This window comes from Acomys russatus, chromosome 3 (genome assembly GCF_903995435.1).
Source record: "Acomys russatus chromosome 3, mAcoRus1.1, whole genome shotgun sequence".
NCBI lineage: Eukaryota > Metazoa > Chordata > Mammalia > Rodentia > Muridae > Acomys > Acomys russatus.
This window is the reverse complement of record NC_067139.1, coordinates 55,480,584-55,502,878: the sequence shown is the minus strand read 5'-3', so window position 1 is coordinate 55,502,878 and position 22,295 is coordinate 55,480,584. Positions and strand designations below refer to the sequence as shown.

Below are 22,295 nucleotides of genomic sequence, written 5' to 3'. Positions count from 1 at the left end.
TCCCCACTTTCCATCACAAGACTTCTCCTGACTTCAAATGCTCCTGTTCCCTCCTTTTTTTCTTCTAGTTATTCTTGGAAATTCAACATGGTTCCAGCATTAATTTGAGTATATTTAATCTGAAAGAATCCAATCTTCTGCAAAAAAGGCTAGATGTACTTGTGTAGGTAGCCATTGTATTGCTCAGCCCAAAGAAGGGCCGCCATTTTTAGAAAGCTATAGCTTGTGCTACTCCAGATCTGGGATGCTTGTACCTCCTTGTCTGCAAGGGCATTGCCCTCCGGGGTCAGGGGCTCTCAATCTGCTTTCTCCTCCAGTGTGCACAGTCCTCTGGCTCCTGACTACTCAGTATCTAAACAATATCATTTAAACACATCTGGCCATGCAGTTTGAACCAGATTTGCCATCTTGCATAATTGCTCAGTGGCTCACCAAAGAGAAACCAAACCTCCTTGCCTCCTGTTCAAGATCCTTTACCACCTGGCCCTAACATATATTTTAAAGTGTGTCCTTTACTTTCAGGAATTCTTTAAGTAGCCAGGACTACATGGTGATCCTGTCTGTGCAGAATGAGCACTGCTCACTCCCCCTGCACTTTCAGTCCAGCCTTTCTGGCTGCAGAACTCTCACTGCGTCCTGAAGTGGGGCATATGATTAATATCTGCCAATCATACTTCAAGTCATGGTGGCAAGTGACACAGCACAAACCAAAGATGTGAAAGCATGTGCTACAACTTTTGGGGAATACCCTACTCTCAGAGTATGCTTGTAATGTTCCCCACATTATACCTTTGTGTAAATATAAACAATGAGATGAGAAAGCAGAGGAACCAAGGAAGAAAACCAGTCTCCTGCCTTATCTTTTTCTGTGCCCTGAACATCTTTGTGTGTATGCCCACATATATGTGCACATGTGTATATACATGCATGCACACGTGCAGGGTAAGGGAACTTCAAAGAATGTCTCCCATTTTTGAGATAAGGTATAAGACAAAGCTCTGATTTTTAAAACAAAGGACAAATGTTGATAAATTTAAGCTTTGGGCCCTTTGTGACTTTCTTTGGGTATTAAAATCAGTAGGTAACATTAAACAGTAGTGTTTGGGAATCACAGACTTAGAACTTTCATAAATATAAATGTCACTTGAGTTTGACTAAAGTAAAATTTCCATTTTCTTCTTAGTACTTCAAAATGTGTGCATTTTATGATATTCACACAGTTTGGTTAGATAATCAGGAAACTACCAATCACATTCTACTCACCCTGGGGACATTAAAATGACTATAGTTGATTACTAATATCTCCCTATTCAACAATGACAAGTATATATTGTGCTATGTGGTAATTTTGGCAATATTTTTTTTGTTTGTTTTGTTTTTTTGGTTTTTTGAGACAGGGTTTCTCCGTGTAGCCTTGGCCATCCTGGACTCACTTTGTAGACCAGGCTGGCCTCGAACTCACAGCGATCCGCCTGCCTCTGCCTCCCGAGTGCTGGGATTAAAGGCGTGCGCCACCACGCCCGGCCAGAATATTTTTTACTTGAATAATATATAAGTATAAAATTATCTATCATCTATCTATCTACTTATCTACCTATCTACCTAATATTTTACCTCTAAAAAGTTCAGCCGGGCTAGGAAATCCGTGATGTAACTTCCAAGGGGCTTGAGACTTGGATATGATCGTTTTGCCCACATTTCTGGAACTTTCCCAATAAGCAAGCTGCTCGAAAGTGCTTCCAATGCAGAGTCCATTACAACTATACCTTTAATCGCCTTTTTAAGGTCCCGCAGAGTATTACGTATAGTTCTAATTAAACTGCAATGAAAGAAATTGTGTTATCAACAACATATATGTGATAGCAAATATCAATGTACAGTCTGCAAAAGAGACAGCAGGAAACAGTGACAGTTTTATGGGTATGTTTCGCAAAGCATGGCTATGTCCACTTGATAGATAGTATGTGAGGGAACTATAGGTGACATTTGATTAAGCATTTAAAAAATTTGTCATTAATACTTTTTTGGGGGTGAGGGGGGGCAAGGTCTTACTATGTAGTCCTGGATGACTTGGAATTGGCTATGTAGGCCAGAATTATTATCTGTATTAGGCATGCTGTGTGACTGACATGACAAACCAAGCTTCTCCCTTCTGTCTAGCTGATACTTTGCACTCCCTGACTCCCATCTCCCAATCATCCCATGTCCCAGGCTTGGATAACCACTGTTACATTCTTTGCTCATACAAGATTAGGTGTTGTCCACAAAAATGGAAACGTATAGTATTCGTCTTTCTAGGTTTAGCTTATTTCACTTAGCAAATACTCTTCAATTCCATCACTGTTGCTACAAATGACAGAATTCCTTCCTTTTTAGGAATAAATGCTACTATCTGGTCGTATCACATTTCCTTTATTTTTTTTTAATGGATGCAAGTTGATTCTGTAACATGGTAACTGTGAATAGTGGTGCAGTGAGCCGAAAAGTAGAGACATCTCTCTGACATAGGGATTGACCTTGGGACTGCTGGGCAACATGGTAATTATTTTTTTCTTTTTTTTTTTCTTTTTTTGTATCTTTTGTATTTGTTGAGGACCCTTCATGTCATTTCACATAATGGCTGTACTAATTTATTTTCATGAGAGTAAGGAATGGCTTTTATGATTTTCATTTGCATCTCTTATAGATGCTGGTGCTGGTCTTTCTTCTAATACTTGGCCTTTGGATATCTTATGTGAGAATGTTTAAGTCTCTTGCCCATTGAGTAATGACAATATTTGTTTTATTTCTATAAGTCATGTGATTCTTATGATTTATATCTCTCATTACACGATTGTTTCTTTTGATATGGAAAATCTTTGTATTTTGCAGCAATTCTATTTGTCTATCTTTGCCCTGGGCAGGGAAGAGGGAGCAGTCAGATTTTAAAGAAAAAACATCATTGCCCAGACTAAAGTTACATAATTTCCCTACACGCTTTCATTCAGTAGTTTTACAGTCTCAGGTTTTTGTTTGTTGGTTGGTGATTGAGCTCAGGGACTGATGAGTTACATGCATGTTAGGTGTGGTCTATCATGGAGCTGCACCCGCAGCATACTTTTGGGCCTTGTGTTAAGTGTTCATCTATTTTGAATTAGTTCTGCATGTGGTATGACGTAAGGTCCAATTTCATTCCTTTGTCCTATGCACGTTCAGTTTCCCCAACACCATGTATAATGATACTGTAGCTCCTCCATTGTATACCACTAGCAGGGATGTCAAGTAGCATTGATTATGAATGTATACTGTCTGTTTTCTGAGCTCTTTCTTCTGTCCCATTGGTTAATGCTGTTTCACTTAACTGCCATCTTATAGTATACTTTGAGTTTAGGTGGTATGATATTTCCAGCTTTGCTCTTTTTGCTTGTAACTACATTAAATATTTGTGATACTTTGATTCTTTACGAATTATATGAATTCTAGGATTGTTTTTCCTATAGTTATGAGGCACCACATTTGAACTTTCATAAGGGCTTTTTGGACTTATTTTGGGAGGACCTAATTTATGTAAGCAAAATGTCACCGAAGGGCTGGGGCTGGTGGCATATACTTTTAATCCCAGCACTCGGGAGGCAGAGGCAGGCCTGGAATTCTCTTTGTAGGCCAGTCTGGCCTCGAACATACAGAGATCTTCCTGCCTCTGCCTCCTGAGTGCTGGAATTAAAGGCATGTGCCACCTCGCCCAGCCTTATAGTCTAGGAAAACAAAATAAACACAGAAATACTACAAGAATAACAAAACAACTTTCTATTTCTTTATTCAGTATTGAATTACAAAAATATCAATAAAAGTCATAGCAAATACTTTGTTTATCATGGGGTACCTAATCAACCTCAGTAAGAAAAGGGAGCCAGGCACAGCAGTGCACACCTGTAATGCAGCATCTTTATAGGCTGAGGTAGCAGCGTTAGGTCAAGGTCAGTGTGAATTACATGGCAAATTTGAGGCCAGCTTGGGCTATACTCTGTCTCAAAAGCCAACCAACCAACAAATAAACAAGGTCATGTCTAAAGGAACTTAAAAATAAATAGAAAGGAAGCACATGTCAGTGTTAGAAATTGCTAGAAAGGACATACAGCACTAGTCTAGGCTTACTCTGTTCCTTTCTTTTCTTCCTTCCTTCTTTCCTTCCTTTCTTTCTTTTTAAAAGATTTTTCTTTCTAATTATGTGTATGTTTGGGTGTATATGGGTGTAGTTGCCAGAAGAGGCAAGAAGAGGCAGTTGGAAATCATGGAGCTGGCATTACAGGTGGTTGTGAGCTGCCTGATAGGACTTCTGGGAACTAAATTCAGGGCCACTGGAAAAGCACAAGTGCTCATAACCACTGAGCCATCGCGTCAGCCCCATCTTTACTTTGTGAAGAAGACAGTAACAGATGAGCAGTTATGTGACTAATGACTATTTCTAGTCAATACGGCTAAATTTATTTTTCCTCATCATTTTTACATTATAAAAGAGTTTTTCAAATTTTGTGGCATATAGGCTTTTGAAGTAAGACCTAATGATTCTTTGGATTTCCTCTATATCTGTTGTTATATCTCCCTTTTCATTTCTGATTTTGTTAATTTGGGTACTCTCCCTTTGCCTTTTACTTAGTTTGGCTAAGGGTTTGTCTACTTTGTTGATTTTCTCAAAGAACCAGAGCTTGGTTTCGTGGATTCTTTGAGTTGTTTTCTTTGTTTCTAATTTATTGATTTCAGCCCTGAGTTTGATTATTTCCAGCCATCTATTCCTCTTGGGTGTGTCTGCTTCTTTTTTTTTTTTTCCTATAGTTTTCAGGTGTTCCACTAAGTTGCTTGTATGAAATGTCTCCAATTTCTTTATGAAGGCACCTAGTGCTATGAACTTTTCTCTTAGCACTGCTTTCATTGTGTCCCAAAGGTTTGGATATGTTGTGCCTTCACTTTCATTGAATTCTAGAAAGTCTTTAATTTCTTTCTTTATTTCATCCCTCACCTAGATGCCATTGAGTAGAACATTGTTCAGTTTCCATGTGTTTATATGCTTTTTGTTAATTCTACTGTTGTTGATGCTCAGCCTTAGGCCATGGTGGTCTGATAAGATGCAGGGGATTATTTGAATTTTTTGTTATCTATTGAGGCTTGTTTTGTGACCAGTTATATGGTCTATTTTGGAGAAGGTTCCATGTGGTATGAAGAAGCAAGTCTTCAGTAGTTCCTGCCTTGCCAATAAGACTGGCAGAAACACTGGGCCAGAAGGATGAAGAAGAGGCACCAATGTTATAGACAATGTTGGGTGACTGTTCAGGCAGCAAACTGTCTCAGTCATTTTGCTCACTTTGGAAGCTGCTAACTTGCACTGCTGGTTCACTCAGGAATTTAAGTCTTATTCTTTCTCAAGTCTCTGAGGGGTGTTGAAGAACAAATAGTTTAGCTCTACAATCAAGTTTAGTTGGTTAGGGGATAAGATCTTTTTAGATCAAGATAAAGGAGTTACGTTAATAGAGATGAAATAAGATAGCTATTGAATTTCATTCAGAAATTTAGACCCAACAAGACAGGAAAGATATTTACTTCAAGTTTGACAAATACAAATAGCCAAATCACTATAAATGTGACATTTATAGAACTCATGATTGTCACAAGGTTCTCTCTGCTGTATGTAGTTTGTTTTATGCATGTGTAATAAAATAAATGTATATGGAAAAAAGTTTAAAAAAAAAGAAAAAATAAACAAATGTATATGGGTTATTAGAAAAAAAAAAGAGTTTTTCCTGGGACAAAAGGCTATGGTGCTTAAAAAAATAAAATGGTGCATTTAAATATATTTTTAAAGATTTTAAAATTTCATACCAGTGTGTCATTGTCAGTTTTGGTTGGTTACTTTCTGAGTCCCTGGGGACTTACTTACTTGTTAAACCGTTCCATTTCTTGCACGAGCACGGTGTTCATGCTCTCTTCGTACCTCACAGGGTAATTCTGTAGTGCTGCTTCAATGTCAAAATCATTTGGGAGCTGAATGGACAGATGTTGAAAACCACAAGTTACGTTCAGAATAGACACTGAGTTTCATTTGGCCATAATGTCAGTAACAGCTACCACTTTGGTAATCACCATTATTTCCACTTACAGATGAGGACATCAGATTTCTGAAAGGCTGTATAGTTTCTTTCTTGAAAACTAAGCCTTGTTCTCCATTGATAAACTGTATTTATAATTTTGTAAGTGTTTTACGTTCACTTATAACCAATTACCACTGATTAACCGACCCTCCTATCAAGTAGCTAATCTTGTAAATGTGGAAGTGCTGTAGGGCACAGGGAGAGAGAAAGCTGCTTAGTATGTGATTTCTATGCACTACTCACAAACACTTGGGGTGAAGCGACAGTAAGGATGTTGGAATGCTGACAAGTCCTACGACATTGGACTTCATGGCCCTGAAGTGGCAAGGGAGTTTCCCAGTCAGGAAATGGTTGAATGGAGAGTCAAGCTGCCCTTCCTGTCCCAGTGTAAGAGTCCATGGTTGTACTGAAGATTCTAAGTGGTGTCACACCAGTGATTTTGACTCAGCACACCTCCCTCCCCCAGAGCCTTAAATGTTCTGCCAGCTTGTTAGGATCTTACTGGAGGCAGCATTCATGAAGTCAAGAGCCTTTCCCCGCAGGTAAACCACAGAAGCAGGTGTGGAGAGGCAGATTGCAAAAGCAGCAGCTTGGAGGCCAGGACTGACTGTTGGCCTCCCTCAGGGTGGCAAGACGTGCCACTCCCCTCTCACTTCAAAGAGTATAGGCAGGCCTACTGTTGGGGACCCTGTAGCGCTACAGCCATGGGCTCCCAAGGGAGGGGTCTATTGGCCTGCTCTGCCAGGGTGTCAAAGGCATGGGCATATTCATAGTGGTTACGTTGGAAGGGAGCTATAGAGACTGCTGTTGAGGATCCTATTTGTTCAAATTTCCCTTAGTCACTTAGTACTGAGTTTAGACACAGACGAAAGGATGACAACACAGCAGCACTCTGCACCACCTAGTAGGCTGAGATCACGGACTATAGGACGGGAAGGGAATGCACAGCTGCTAGCTGAGTGCTGCTACTGCCTCCTTGTGACTCCCACTGCCTAAGGTGTACATAAACACAAAACAAAACAGAACATGTTCTCCTTGAACCAGCAAGTTCATAACATTCCACTTTTAAAAAGATTTTTAAACTTTTTATTTAGAAATAAAAATAAACCACATGCTCATTAGTTCATCCACAACTATAGTGACTAAGAACGTAGCTATGCAGTAGGCATTTTACAAACTACTTGAAATTAATGTTCTCCTTAATGTCCTTAGAAAACCTTACAACAGCGGAAACCATTCTCACTAGCTGGCAGATTTGGAAACTAGTGTGTGCTAAGTAAAGCATCTGGCTAAGAGTTCCGGTGCTTCTTCATGGAGTCCCCAGGACAGATTAAGTCTCTACTATGGCATAACCACCACACTTTAAGTCAAGTCTTACCTTATCGAGGATATCTTCAGCAATTTCTAATAGAATTTGGTCAGTGCTTCCTGAGGAGCCTGTCTGCTTGGAGCCTCCTTGGGTGAGGAGCAAGGACTCAAAAAGGACTTTTGTTTGTTGAAGATCTTTGGAGATATCAACATTTTCATGTAACCCGAATATCTCAGGTTCTTGAGTAAACGGAAGTTTCTATTAGAAAACAGATTAAACACGCATCATATATTGACTGGGATCAGGACCCCCACTCCAAAATACACCACCTTGGCATAACCATTGCTTCAAGCTAAAGGCAATTTAATATGAGCCTCACTTCACCTGCCTAACAGAGTGTCGTGCTGTGCCAAGAAGAGGAGAGAGTGTCTTCTTACTAGAGACAGAAAGCTGTCCTAGATGCATTTGCGCAGGTTTCACTCTGATAACCTTATCCTCCATTAGCGTCCTTCATACATTCCTAATCACTTTTCATGATTCATTGCCCTGAAAGTCCAAGGCTTTTCCTTTGTTTTCTCAGTTCCCTACAGTCACCGTGTTTTTAAATGGCTTTATAAACTCCAAAGTAAACTGCTTCTTTTGGTTTTCAATCTTCTCAATGAAGCTTCTGCATACATAAAATATGTATGCTCTTTGTACTGTTAAGCTGCCTTCATCTAGAGAATGCCACAAGGGCAGAAGAAAGCGGGCTCTTCTTTCTTTTCCTACCATAAAGCATTGCTTTATAAGGTAGATGTGCAAACAACAAAGGGTTAAGAATCAACGAAACATCAAGTACCAAAAGCTTCAAATTTTCTGATGTCCAGTAATTACCTGAGCAAAAGCAAGTCTGGAAGTTCATTAAAATCTTGCTTGACTAAACTTGTATGTTAGAGCTCACCATTCACTTAAAACACATGCGCATGTGCGCGTGCACACATACACACATGTACTGACACACACAGACACACTCACACACATAGACCCATATACACTGACACACCCAGACACATACACACACATACACACACAGATACACACTGACATACACAGATAAATACACACACAGACCAACAGTGACATATACATACACACACCCCTACACACTGACACACACACTGACATACACATACACACATGCATATATTGACACACATGCAGACACATACATACACACACACACAGACACACTGACATACACAAACACACACACTGACACACATACACACACATAGTGACATACACATACACACACAAACACACAGACACACTCTCATACACAGTGACACAAACACACACACACACCTGGCTTACCCTAGTTTCAGAACACCATTTACCTTAATGAATTCAATGTAGTCATCGTACGTGCCTCTGGGAGGTGCATAATAGTTTCCACTGGGAGAAAACTTGTAATGAGGGTTTTCAATGATGAATGGGTTATAAAAGTCAGCCAGCATGGTTAATAGGAGGCGTCTGTCCCAGTCGTCAGTTACTCTTCCTCCGTAGTTACACTCCCCAGTCAGATAAGTGATAGCTTCAAATGGGATTGTGTCATATTCATTTATAAACAACTTAAAAAGTGAAAAAAAGAAAAAATATAAATTCTTTCACTTCATTTCTATTTTAAAATGGCAATCTCTTTTCTTCCCTACCCATGCAGAAAGGGGGGTTGAAAGAATTATTATCATGGGTCTATTGAATGTCTGGTGTTCAGGATTTTATTTTGAATTCATCTGTCTCCATTTCCCATTCGTTTTCTGATAGAAATTTATTGCTATGTATTTATTCACTCTTCCTCTCTAGTCCAGGCTGGCCTCAGACTCATGCTAACACACCTGCTTCAGCCTCCCACGTGCTAGGATGGTAAGAGTGAGCCACCATGCCAGGCTCATGTGTTGACTGTGTATGGGGGTTGTGCATGCATTTCAGTGCGTGAGTGTGGAGCCCAGATCAGGACTCCTCTATCTGATCTTCTCTATCTCTTTACCTCACTGCCTTGAAACATGGTCTCAGTGAACTTTTGGTTAGGCTTTTTGGTTACCCTGCCTGGCCATGAATTCTGGGGATTAAATGGTCTCTGGCCCCTAATGCTGGGGTTATGGGCATACACATAGGTGCTGGAGACTCTGAGTAAGATGCTTATATAGATCAAGAGCTCTTCCCGACTGAACCTCAGAACACTCACTCAATGATGATGATAACAAAGATGACATTGATGTGTGTGTGTGTGTAATATGAGCACACGTGAGTGTAGCTGCCCCCAAAGCTATCCAGACATTGGATCACCTGAAGTCACAGGTGGTTGTGACTTTACCCAGCATGGGTGCCGGGAATTGAACTCAGGTCCTCTGCAAAAGCTGTATGTGCTCTTAACCACTGCGCCATTCCTTCAGTCCTCAATCATTTAAAAAATGAGAAAAATATTTAACTTAAGTAAGTGACATGGATATTGCTAAAGCTTTTAAATATGGATCCCAATAAAGCTTTTTAAAAAATTAACTAGGGCCCATTTTACCTGTGAGGGGACACAGAGCAATGACTGGAGATTACTAAATCATAATTGTGGTGTGTGTGAGGTACTACTAGCATCTGTTGGGTAGAAGTATGACATGCTGCTATGCTGAGGACCTTTTGTGATGAGATAAAAACAAAGTAATTTTAAGTCTTAGTGATGGGTCCTTGTTCACATGGTGACATGATTTCAGTACATAACTTTCCTTATTATCATAGCAATAATAGTAAAAGCTATGGTTTATATGGATTTCACACTGTCTTATACATCTGCCATTAACTCTGCAGAACATGAAATAAAGTTAGGAAAATATTAAGTAATGGGAATACAAATGTGTTTCTTCCACTTCCAGATCCTATGCTTTGTCTAATATGTAGGGTAATGTGTGTGTGTGTTGCAATGGTGTGGCACTTGTTGAGAGTTTTGCCTGTTTCTGAGTTATAAAAGAAAGGGTGAATGATTGAGAAAATGTTTTTAAGTTCTCCAGAGCCCAGTTAAAAAAGGGGGCAAGTCTTGTTTGAGATGCCCATGTATTCAGGAGGAAGAGAATTGTCAAGAGATTTGAGAGAGGAACCGAGAAAGATGGAAGGTTATCCTCTAAGGGAATGACTCACGTGATATATAAAAAGGTTTCCCTTCCTTTTCTTTGTGAGAAGGCACATGCATGTTCAACTGGGTCTCCCCAAAACTGGAGGAGACCCCAAGAGACCTGAATGTTAAATTTGTACCATATGCAAGAAATGGAGATAACGCTCTGTTATTTACCCACTTGGCTCTCAGTTTTCTTCTTTGGCCTTTTGGAGAGAGGGGCCCTGCTAGTATGAGCACATGAGGATGGTTTAAAGACGTCCCCACCCCCTAAAGGTATGGTGTCTGTGGATTTCAATGCCAGTGCTAGGAAGGTTGATGTCAGGAGACTGCCATTAGGGGCCTGGCAGATGGCAAGCTCTCAGTTGGTCGCTCACAGGTTGTATTGTAGTACATGTAAACATGTGAAGCAGACTCATGTGAAGGTGTGCATGGTTTACCCACTGGAAGCAGACTTGTGTGAGGGTGTGCAGGGTTTGTCCACTAGAAGAGGAACTGCCTTTTGTGGGGCATGGTCTTTGCCAACTGATAAACATCCTAGTACAGACTCTGAGAGGATACACACACACACACACACACACACACACACACACACACACACACACACACACACATCCTCATACATATGAGCCCAAAACCAGAGGCTGGGCTTTTGGGTCTTGGCATTGTTTCCTATTGTTTGGCTGTTCATCACTCCATTTTGAGACGCTTCTAGAGAGAAATGAATGCTCCAGAGAACACTTTGAGAGTCCAGATTCTGGCTGCTGCTCTGGCTTCCTGCTACTGCAGTTGCAGTCACCTTTGCTGAGTTGCTCTTGTTCCCATTAACCTCTCTTCTCTCCTATCTAAGGTAGATGGGTTGGAAGGGAGGTGAAAGCATTAAAGAACCCTAAATAAACTAGGTTTGAAAAAGTTCAAAGTCTACATTTTATGGCAAATATTTTAAGTAAAATATTCTCTGAATCTACTACTAGTTTTGGAATTAGTGTTGAAACCAAAGTCATTCAGCATATATTGCAATTTGTAAGCACTGATTGCAGCAACTATACAGATTTTCAAATTGAAGAACATATTTCAGTTAAAGTTTCTCATTCATTATTTTAAAAAGATTTGATAAAATTCTAATAATTTGTTTTTAACTCTTTTTCCTCTTTTAGTTCTGGGGACGAAACTTGGGGTCTCATGAATATTAGGCAAGTGCTCAACTACTGAGTTATAGCTCCAGCTAAGTATCAATAATTTCTATTAAAATAATCTGTTATCTTTATTATAAAGTTTGGCATAAGTACCATTAAATGTAGCCCAGGGGCTGTTAAACAGTGATCTTTCATAAATGCTGGTTCTGTTCTCATTTTACCTGCAGTTGCCGGATACTGATACGTAGGTCTGACTCATTAAATCCATAAGGAATATTCCAACCCAGAGGACCGAATTTCTTTCTCTCTTGAACAAGGGCATGAAAAAAGCAAACTCCAAAAAGCAACTTCTCCCATGCCTTTAATGCAAAATTTGTACAAGAGAAAAATCTGATTAGGTTCTCATCAGTAAAACTAGAAAACCAGATGATCTTTTCATTGCAAGGTTCTATGACCAGATGTCACTACAAAAGTCTATCTTTAAAAGACATGTATCTAAAGACACAGTTTCTAGAAAATCATTCATCCTGTGCTTAATTCAGATATCCAAGTCTAAGCAAACATAATATCAAATGTTACCAAAATACAAATTATTACTATTTTATAAAAGTGTTGGTTAGTGATACCTGTCATTCATGAATCTCTCTAATGCCAGCACTTAGCATTATCTTGTAGATTGTGGGCATGTAATTGAGACTAAAAAGTACAAAAGAATGACTGATGATGAGAATATCAGTAAACTCCAATATATAATTCCCAACTGTGTTACTTTTCATTTGAAGAGTATTAGTGAAAACATTTTTAGTTGATCTATCTATGACATCTTCCGGTGTTTAATATAAATGTTACGTGTGCCTCCTGTATTAGTACTCTGAAGGATGACCACCCATCTCTTTAGATCTCTCACAGTAGATTGCAAGCATACTAGTGACAAATGCATGTGTCATTAATATACAGATACACGTTACACACACACACACAAAATGCATGCCTTGCACCTAGTAGGTATTCAGTAAATATTTGTTGAATGAATGGAGATCACATTCTCCTATAACTGAGCATAGAAGATGTAGGAACTGAAGAGTAATTGATATCATTGTTAAATGTGTAAGATATCAAAAATCTGTAACAAAAGATCATATTTACTTTCAATGGCCAAATGATGACAACTCAAATTATTGTTGGCTCAATTGTTAGAAATTACTGTGGAGGTTTTAGATGTAACTATGATCCAGTCTACTGAAGACATCTTAGAACAATGTTTCCAAAGTAAGAGTCCCAGAATCAGCAGCATCAGTTTCACCTGAGAATAGAACTCCTAATTCTTAAGCCTCCTCCCAGACCTGCTGAGTTAGAAACTTTGAGGTGTAGGGCCCAGTATGGAACAAGCCTTGTAGAGGAATTTGCAGCACAGTGAGAACAAACATCATAGGGCATTTATACTCTCTGTGGGTCAGTTTTTGTTAACTTGACACAAACTAGAATCTCCCAGGAAGAGGGACCTTCAGTTAAAGAAGAGCTTCCATCAGATTGGCATTTTCCTGTGAGCATGTTGATGAGGAATTTTCCTGATTGCTGATTGATACAGGAAGATCCAGCCTACTGTGGGCAACACCATCCCTAGGCAGCTGGGCCTGGGCTGTGTGAAAAAGGGAGCTGAGCAAGCCAGCAAACAGCTTTCCTCCTCCTGGTTCCTGTCTCTGCTCCTCCTTGAATTCCTGCCCTGATGTTCCTCAGTGACGGACTGTGATCAGTACATGTAAGCCAAGTACATCTTCGCTCCTTGAGTTGGTTTTGGTCAGTGTTTTATCACAGCAACAGAAAGCAAAACAGGACACACCTTTTCTTATTTGACCTCTCTTCTATTTGTTTTTACTTCCAGAGAAGTTGCTTGGCGAAGGTTACCACTGTTAACCACAAAATTAGCATCAATGGCATGGATACTGAGTTTGGATCTCACAGACAACAATGATGAAGCGCCAGCATTGCTTGGTTGATCGATGTTGTCACACAGAAAGTGTGAGAGGGGTTTCTTCTCCAACACCGCACCATTTTTAATTTGAGTAATCTGAGCCACAAACTAGCTCTGCTTATGATTTTCTGTCTCTGCACCTCTTTCCTCTAATTGTAGGGCCCCAAACACCATGCTGCCCTCCCCATTCTGCTAAGCTCTCTTCTAAAACCATAAGGTATCTTCTCAGAGTTACAGAGCTATTGTGCACGAGTAGAGGAATAGAAATCATCATTTAGCAGAGAAAGTAGTCTTCCAACCATTCAGTTCTCTATCTTACCTTCAGTAGGATTCTTTTTCGGCTTAATATGAAATATAAAATAGTTAATATTGGAGGCGGGTATGATGGCCCATACCTATAGTTGCAGCACTTGGGAGGCTGAGTCAATAGGGCTGCCGTGAGTTTGGGGTTAGCCAAACCTTGACTCAAAAAGTTTTGGAGGGTTTGGAGAGATGGCTCTTGCTGGGAAAGCAAGTTCAAATCCATAGTACCAATGTAAAAGAGGTACAGTAGTGTTCCTGTAACCCCAGAGCTGGGGCCAGAGAGACATGAATCCCAGGCAGCCTAGCCAAAAGAGGACACTTTAGAGTCAATGAGATCCTGCCTAAAAACTAAGGTGAAGAGCAGCAGAGGAAGACAGCCAATATCAATAAAGTTGTGGTTTTGTCTTTCCTATGTATATGCTTTTTTTGTGTGTGTGTGAGATTCTTAGTTGGACATAATTCGGACAGGAAAAGTGAGTGCTATACTGAGATCCCCTAAAGTCTTCAATACCAGGTAAAAAATGGGGCACTTATTTACTTAGAGGTTATTATGCTTTACAATTTTTATTGACATATTTATTTGTATTCATGATATTGATATGTAGTGTGTGTGTTGGTGTGTGCATGAGCATGTGCACATGTGATTAATTCTAAGAAGAGAAAATACGTAATATTTGTCTTTCTGTGTCTGGCTTATTTTGCTTAATATGATGATCTCCCATTGTATCAATTTTCCAGCAGATAACACAGTTTCATTCTTGTTTATGGCGGAAAAAAACCCTTCTGTGTGCATATGCCACCTATTCTTTAGTCATTAAGCTTTTGGCGGATACTTGACTTCTATAGCCTGGCTGTTGTGAATAGTGCTTCATCAAACACAGCTGTATGGATGCCCCAGTGGTGTATTGCTTTAGAATACTTTGGAAATTGTTCTGGCTAGTCATTTCAACTTGACAAAAGCTAGAGTCATCAGAGAGGAGGGAGCCTCAATTGAGAACATGCTTCCATAAGGCCCAGCTGCAGGCAAGCCTGTAGGGCATTTTCTTAATTAGTGATTGATAGGGCGTGCCCAGCCCATTGTGAGCGGTGCCATCCCTGGGATGGAGGTCCTGGGTTGTATAAGAAAACAGGCTGAGCAAATGACACAACTTCACTCTTCCTTATGGCTGAACAAGTTTGTTGTGTTTACATACCATAGCTCCATAACTTAGCTATTGTACTACTGCAATGAATTTGTGTGTAGGTGTTTCTGTGATGTACTGACATGTTGTATGGTAGATCTATACTTTAGTTTTTAAAAAATATTTTTAAAATTTTATTTTATGTATATGTGTCTGGTTTCCTGTATGTGTGTGTATCATGTATGTGTAGTGCACATGAAGATCATTAAAGGACATTGGATACCCTGGAGCTTGTGTCACAGATGGCTATGAAACACCCTATGTGGGTGGGTGACTGATCCATCTCCCCAGCCTCTTGTTTCCTAATTGACTGCCATTCTACTTGGGTAAGAGAAACTCTTAATGTAGTTTTAATTTGCATTTCTCTGATAGCTAGTGAGACTGAACATTTTTTCTTGTTTACTGAATGGTGTATTTCATTCTTTGAGACCATTCATTTCATTAGCGCATTTATTGACTGAGTTGTTTAATTTCTTGTTGAGTTTTTAAAGTTCTTTGTATGTTTCAGATATTCATTCTCTGTCAGATATATAGTTAGCAAAGATTTTCTCCACCCCGCTCGGCTGTCTCTTCAGTCGAGCTAGCTGTCTGCTTTGCTGGGCAGAAGGCCTCTCCATGCTGTCGTAGTGTTCCTTCTCAACTGCTGACACCGCTTCCTGGGTTACTGGAGTCCTGTTCAGAAGCACTTTGCCTGTGCCCATTTCTTATAGAGTTTTCCCTACTTTTTTCTCTAAAATTCTTAGAGTTTCAGGTCTTACATTAAAGTCTTTGATTCATTTGGAGTTGATTTTTGTGCAGGAGGAGAGGAGGGCTCTAGTTTCATTCTAATGTGGTTTTCCCAGCACCACTTGCTGGAAGCTCAGGATAGCCTAGACTGCTTACATAATCCGGTCTGGCCTCACTTTTTTAGCAATTTGCCTGCATCAGTCTCCAGAGTGCTGCCACAACAAGCATGGGCCATGATGTCTGACTGTGAGACAGTTTTAGTTCTACAATGGAAAACATAGTATCTGAAAATACTATCAGCAGAATGCAAGTTACTCAAAGATACATTTCTCTGCACTTATGTTCACCTAGCTTTATATCTTGTACTTTGGAAAGTGCTCAACACACATATATGCTGGAAGAATGATTAAGTGATATAATCTAAGACACTTTGGGGCTTTAGTTTACAAATTAAAAATTATTTACTTCAATATCTACTATGTCATAAAAAGAATATATACCACTGGGAATAAAATAATGAACCAGAAAGAAACAATTTCTGTCATATTAGCAAATACACCCATTTTAGAAAATATACTAAATAAAAACCTTATATTAACGTATTTGATTACTATAAGAACAAAACTGAAGCATGGAAAGCTGGACATTACCACTTCTTTGCCGGGGCAGCCTTTGAAAAACGGAGTATCTGAAATTGGATCAGAGAGATACGATTGGAGGAGATTTAGCCGAAGGCCCGTGGGAGGTTCATTAGTCATTTTTACTCCATTCTGTAGAATTGTTACTGGGAACTAAGACAAAACAAATGTAAAGTATTACACAAGATGACAATCTTGATCCTAACAATGCAAACGCCAGTGCATTAAATAATAAGTATAGCAGCAGAATATAAGCAAACCTTCAAGGTGAAGAGTTTAGAACTCATCTAAGACAGACGGAGGAACAGGCGGCTAAATAAATGCACTGGGCTCTATCACAAGAAGCAAACATACCTTTGGAGATGGGTAGCTCGTGAGCCAAAGCCTAAAGGTTGGATTGCAGACTTCAGCTGAAAAATCTTCACATATTTTCTCCAATGTGGGCATCCAGGAGACAGCAAGGTGACAGTTCTGTAGACACACCCAAGTTCCTTCTTCTATTGCCGCTTTAATCATCTTTGATGCAACTGGTCCTTGTCCTTGCCCCAGTGAAATAGCTTGAAATTTATTTCCGGACATAGATTTATCATTTGCAAACTTCAGCAGGCCTACAAGGGGCATAAATAAATGAGACCACGTCTTACTCTATCTAGCTTACAGTTTCTGTGAAAAATTCTGCTTACCTTTCCCTAAATGCCAGATTTGTTAGTGGATTTACAATCATATAACAAATGTGTACTGAACAAAATGTTTTAATTAAAAGCTTACAGTATATGCTGCAATACATGGTGCCTTTATATAGATGCAGGCAAAACATGCACAGATAATAAGGTGTGTGTGTGTGTTGACAATAAATATACTTACTAGCCATAGGATCTGCTCCAGGAGACAGCACAAAAACTAAGGGAATGGTACAATTTGAATCCAAGTAACTCTTTGTCAAGTCAAATGGTGGAGGCTCTACAAATTTTTTCCCTAGCTTGTCAGTTACATAATTTGTTATAGCTGGGGTTATCTGGAAATAGAGAAGATACATTCTTTTGAGAATGTTTTATGTATACCACAGATGTACAGGGGAAAAATGAACAAAAACATTAAAATGTGAGCATAACTGCCCAAAGGAATACAATTCATCATAGGAAATCATTAATTTCTCTAATACACACACACACACACACACACACACACACACACACACACACACACACACACACACATAATCTATAAACAGGACAAGAAAAACATTCCAAGGGAAAATGGACAGAGGAGATTATTTGCTTACAGCAAAAGAAATACAAGTAAATCTTAGACCTAAGAAAACATGTCTCGCCTGGAGAGATGGCTCAGAGGTTAAGAATACTGTCTGCTCCTCCAGAGGTCCTGAGTTCAATTCCCAGCAACCACATGGTGGCTTATAACCATCTATAATGTGATCTGGTGCTCTTTTCTGGAGGGTAGGTACACATGCAGGCAGGACATTGTATACATAAATAAATCTTTTAAAAAGGAGGAGGAGGAGGCAGCATGTCTCAGCACTGGCAAGATGGCCCAGCAGTTAGGAGTGCTTGTGCCTCTACCAGAGGACCTGAGCTCTGTTTCCAACATCCACCTCTGTCAGCTCACAGCCATCTGGAACCCCAGCTCCCAGGGAGCCAACATCCTCGTCTGCTCTCAATGGGCACACATACACATGCAGCATGCGCGCTCTCTCTCTCTCTCTCTCTCTCTCTCTCTCTCTCTCTCTCTCTCTCTTCCTACTCCCTACCTCCTTCCCTCCTTCTCTCTCTCCTTTTTCTTGCTCTCTCCCTCCCTCTCTCACACATAAAAATAATTTTAAAAAATCCTTAAAAAATGGGATCCTTTCATTTAATATGGCAAAAGCTGCAAACTATCTGCCATTTTTGCCTCCTTTAGGTAACAGAAACAGTTATTTCTCAGCATTTCTTGTTGGTAATGGTACATGTGATGGTTTTAGTTAAAAATACACAAGTATAAACTGCTATTCTTGTTTATTTTACTGTATGTATTTCTTTATTTTTGTATTGTGTGGGTCAGAGAAAAACTTGTGGGAACTGGGTCTCTCTCCATCACATGGGTCCTAGAAATCAAACTCAGAGCACTGGGATTGGCAGCAAATGTCTTTACATTACTGAGTCATCTCATCAGCCCACAAGTAGAAATTACATACATTATTTACAGATCATAGTTTTATCAGGAAGTGTGCTCTTCAACACCTTCTTTCCTTCTTCAACAGTTCACGAGGAAGCTCCAATCTTGCTGACTAGGGACTTTTCTAGACCTGAGTATCTCTGTGATCTCAAAGGCAAAGTGAAGGCCAGCAGAGTAACCCCAAAGGCAGGGGTGACAGTTCTAGAGCAAAATGTCTCAAAATAAGAATGAGCAGGGCTGGAGAGATGGCTCCGCAGTTAAGAGCACCTTTTGCCCTTGCAGAGGACTGGGGTTTGGTTCCCAGCACCCACATGGTGGCTCACAACCACCTGTAACTCTAGTTCCAAGGGATCTGATGCCCTCTTTTGACCTCCATGGGCACCAGGCCTGCACAAAGTGTACATGCATACATGCAGGCAACACACTCACATACATAAAATAAATAAATCTCCAAAGGAAGAAAGGAAGAGAAGAAGGAAGCAAACATATAAGCAAATTTATTAAGGTGCCTTGCCATTTGTCTTCTAAGCAGCTATATTTTTGGTATCTTTTTGATAGTGGGTTATTTTATAAGAAAAATGTAAATTATAACCACACTGAGGTCTAATATTTTGCCTCTCATACTGTATAAATAAGAAAAAGATTTCTTTTAATACCATGATACCCAAATAGTTGGTCAAATAGATTCCACTTTGTTGCTAAGACTAAAAAGTCTACACTTTTTGGCTGAGATTACTATTTAAATCCGTAGACTAAGTAAAGCTGGCTTCCCTCTGTGACGTAAAGTGAGAAGGCCTCATCCAATCCATGGGACAGTTTACAGGACAACAAGGCAAGGGGACAGATGTCTTCTCAGACTGCCTTTGGATCTGAACGGCACTATCAGTGCTTCCTCGCGCCTTAGTTTTCCCAGGCTGACTTGTCAATTTCACCATCTCATGACCCACTTCCTTAAACACAATCAGTCTCTGTCTATCCCACAGGTTCTGTTTCTTCGGAAAGCTCCAAATGACATGTTTTAACTCAATTTAGTTCAGCCCACTTTGTAGAAATTGACTGACCATATAATATCTGCCATGCAGTACTCTAAGTCTTGAAGATATACATCAGGCAAAGATATGGGTCCCCAATGTCAAGAGCTCCCTAGTCTAGCCATGAAGACCCCAACAAATAAACAAGTATTGTGTGTTCTATCAGGGTAAGTCCTATGGTGTGTAAGTTCAGCCGTCAAAGCACCAAGAACGAAGCAGTGACTCCACAGGAGGCGGGGCTGACTCCAGCGGCCCACCAAAGAGCCCATCTGAGAAGAACAGATGGGTGTGGCCCGGATGCAAAGCAGGGGTCTTATTAGGTCAGCTGAGCAAAGTTAAGTTCTTCATTCTTCAAGAAGACATTATCAGTAGTTTACTGTAGTTTTCAGCTTTATAAACTTACACAACTTTTAAACCTTTTAACACTTAGCTTACATAGACATTAGCTACCATCCAAAAACATTAACCTTTCTATTCTAATTCTATGTGCTTTCTACATTTAAATTTTAAAATGTTTATTTATTTATTTTTCTTTCAGGATTTTTGAAACAAGGTCTCACTCTGTAGCTTGGAACTCACAGTGGTCCTCCTGCCTCAGCCTCCTGAGTGCTGAAATCACTACTATAAGCAAGACCTAGAAACATGAGGAGTTTTCCTCTTTTCTTCCAACTCTGGCTAAAACTGTGAAAAACATGCAATCAAATAAACAAACAAATAAACAAAACCAAACCATTTCCCTTTGCTTATCCCTGTCTCTAGGTTTTTAGCACCAGCCACAGAGCAAGCCTGAGGTTCCAGTTACACCATTTTTTCTGCTTAAGAGGCCCATCAGGGACTAGAGAGTTGTCATGCAGCATGAGGCTGCACAATGCTGTGTTTAGGGCTGGTACTTCATAAACTGCATTTTCCCTGGATTTCAAATTTGCCTTTTACCTTATCAGGCCTTAAACACCGAAGAATTATTATTTTCTGCAGTTCATTTAGTATCTTATCCATTGGTTCTGGAAATTTCATATTGTGAGGTTCTTTGCTGTCATAGATTTCCCGCCACTCCTTTATGTGGTAACAAAAATGCTCCCTGGTGGAAAAATAACATTTTTTCATTGAGAAATATTTTAAGAGATGATTGAGCAAGGGGGAAGTAATAAGACACCCAGGGACATGTTAAAACCACGAGAATGCAGGCGCTGCTCTGGAAGGCGGGCAGGGAGTGCACTCTGCCTAGGAGTAGATAGATAAGCGCTTTTGGTGGACTAGGAGAAGAAGCCGGAACCCCTGATTCAGACAACACAGCTCTACTGAGAGTTATGACTCCTACAGCCTGCAGGACTCTGGTCCCGGTGGTGACAGATTTGGTTGACTTCTTCCAGCTGTGAGTTCTTCCATGCCAGAAGTACCATGGTATTATTTAAATCCTGAAAAGAAATGCTACTTTTTCTTGATCTCTGGACATAAGAATTGTAACATTGTCACAAAAGAAGAGCATCATGTATAAAGAAAGATAAGCAGAAAAAATAAAAAACAGAAGTGGGCCGGGCTTAGTGGTGCAAACCTTTAATCCCAGCACTCGGGAGGCAGATGCAGGCAGATCACTGAGTTTGAGGCCAACCTGGTCTACAAAGTGAGTCTAGGACAGCCAAGGCTACACAGAGAAACCCTGTCTCAAAAACAAAAACAAAAAACCTAAACAAACAAACAAACAAAACAACAACAACAACAACAAAACCCAAAAAACAGAAGTGGGTTTTTTCCGTGTCATCAATGATTGCTGTTTAGCTGTAAGCTCCGAGTAACAAAGGCCTAGAGTCAGAGGCCAGGTCCCTCTTCTCTGGCAAGTGCCCAGTTTAACTACACACTGGCAGACACCAAGGTGACCAGCTTCCTACTGAGAAGACACCCCAAGAATATCATCCGCAATTGGATGACCTGAAGATGCCCAGGTTCACAACACACATACATCAGTACCTCTACTTCATCAACATGAAGTGCACTCTGTGTTCTGGGGCTTACTGGGTCACTTGGATGACCATGCACTATTGTACTAGGCTGGAACATTTGAACCAGGCTAGCCTTGAAGTCAATCTCGTTTTCTCAGTCTCTGGAGTGCTAAGATTGCAAGCATGTTCCACCATGCCTCAAGATGCTGAGTGTTTTATATGGGGAGGCTTTAGCAAAGTTATTTTAGCTAAATAGTTAATTTGGAATTAAAAAAATAAAAGATAACCCCTTTTCTTGTCAAATTATTTTTCTGTCTCTCTTTCTTTAAAAAGGGTGTTGGGGGCATCCCCTCCTCAGGGCTGAAGATTGGTAAGATGGAAAAAATTAAATAAAAATTTCTCCCTTCACTATAACCCTTAAGGTGTTGTGCTAAAACTTGACAATAGTTCTCATAATTCTACATTGGCCTTAGCCTGAAGCCTTAATTTGACCTATGTTCCTTACCCTAACTATGACATCTTATTTTTTCTAGTCTGGAACCGACCCCCCGACTCCCGGCCCCCCCCCATCATAGGGCCTCTGGGTCTTAGAAACTCCCTAGACTCCTATGACATTAGACCAGCCAATGAGC

At 40.0% G+C, this 22,295-nt stretch overlaps 1 protein-coding gene across 1 annotated transcript in view; it reads right to left on the bottom strand.

Annotated features, from left to right (window-relative positions):
• Dnah12 (dynein axonemal heavy chain 12) overlaps positions 1-22,295 on the bottom strand; it is a 155,622-nt gene that overhangs the window by 6,090 nt on the left and 127,237 nt on the right. The window contains 9 exon segments of the mRNA XM_051140594.1: positions 1,615-1,819; positions 5,912-6,015; positions 7,501-7,689; positions 8,808-9,041; positions 11,928-12,065; positions 16,539-16,679; positions 16,881-17,134; positions 17,391-17,541; positions 20,660-20,804. Coding sequence (XP_050996551.1) covers positions 1,615-1,819; positions 5,912-6,015; positions 7,501-7,689; positions 8,808-9,041; positions 11,928-12,065; positions 16,539-16,679; positions 16,881-17,134; positions 17,391-17,541; positions 20,660-20,804 — 1,561 coding nt within the window.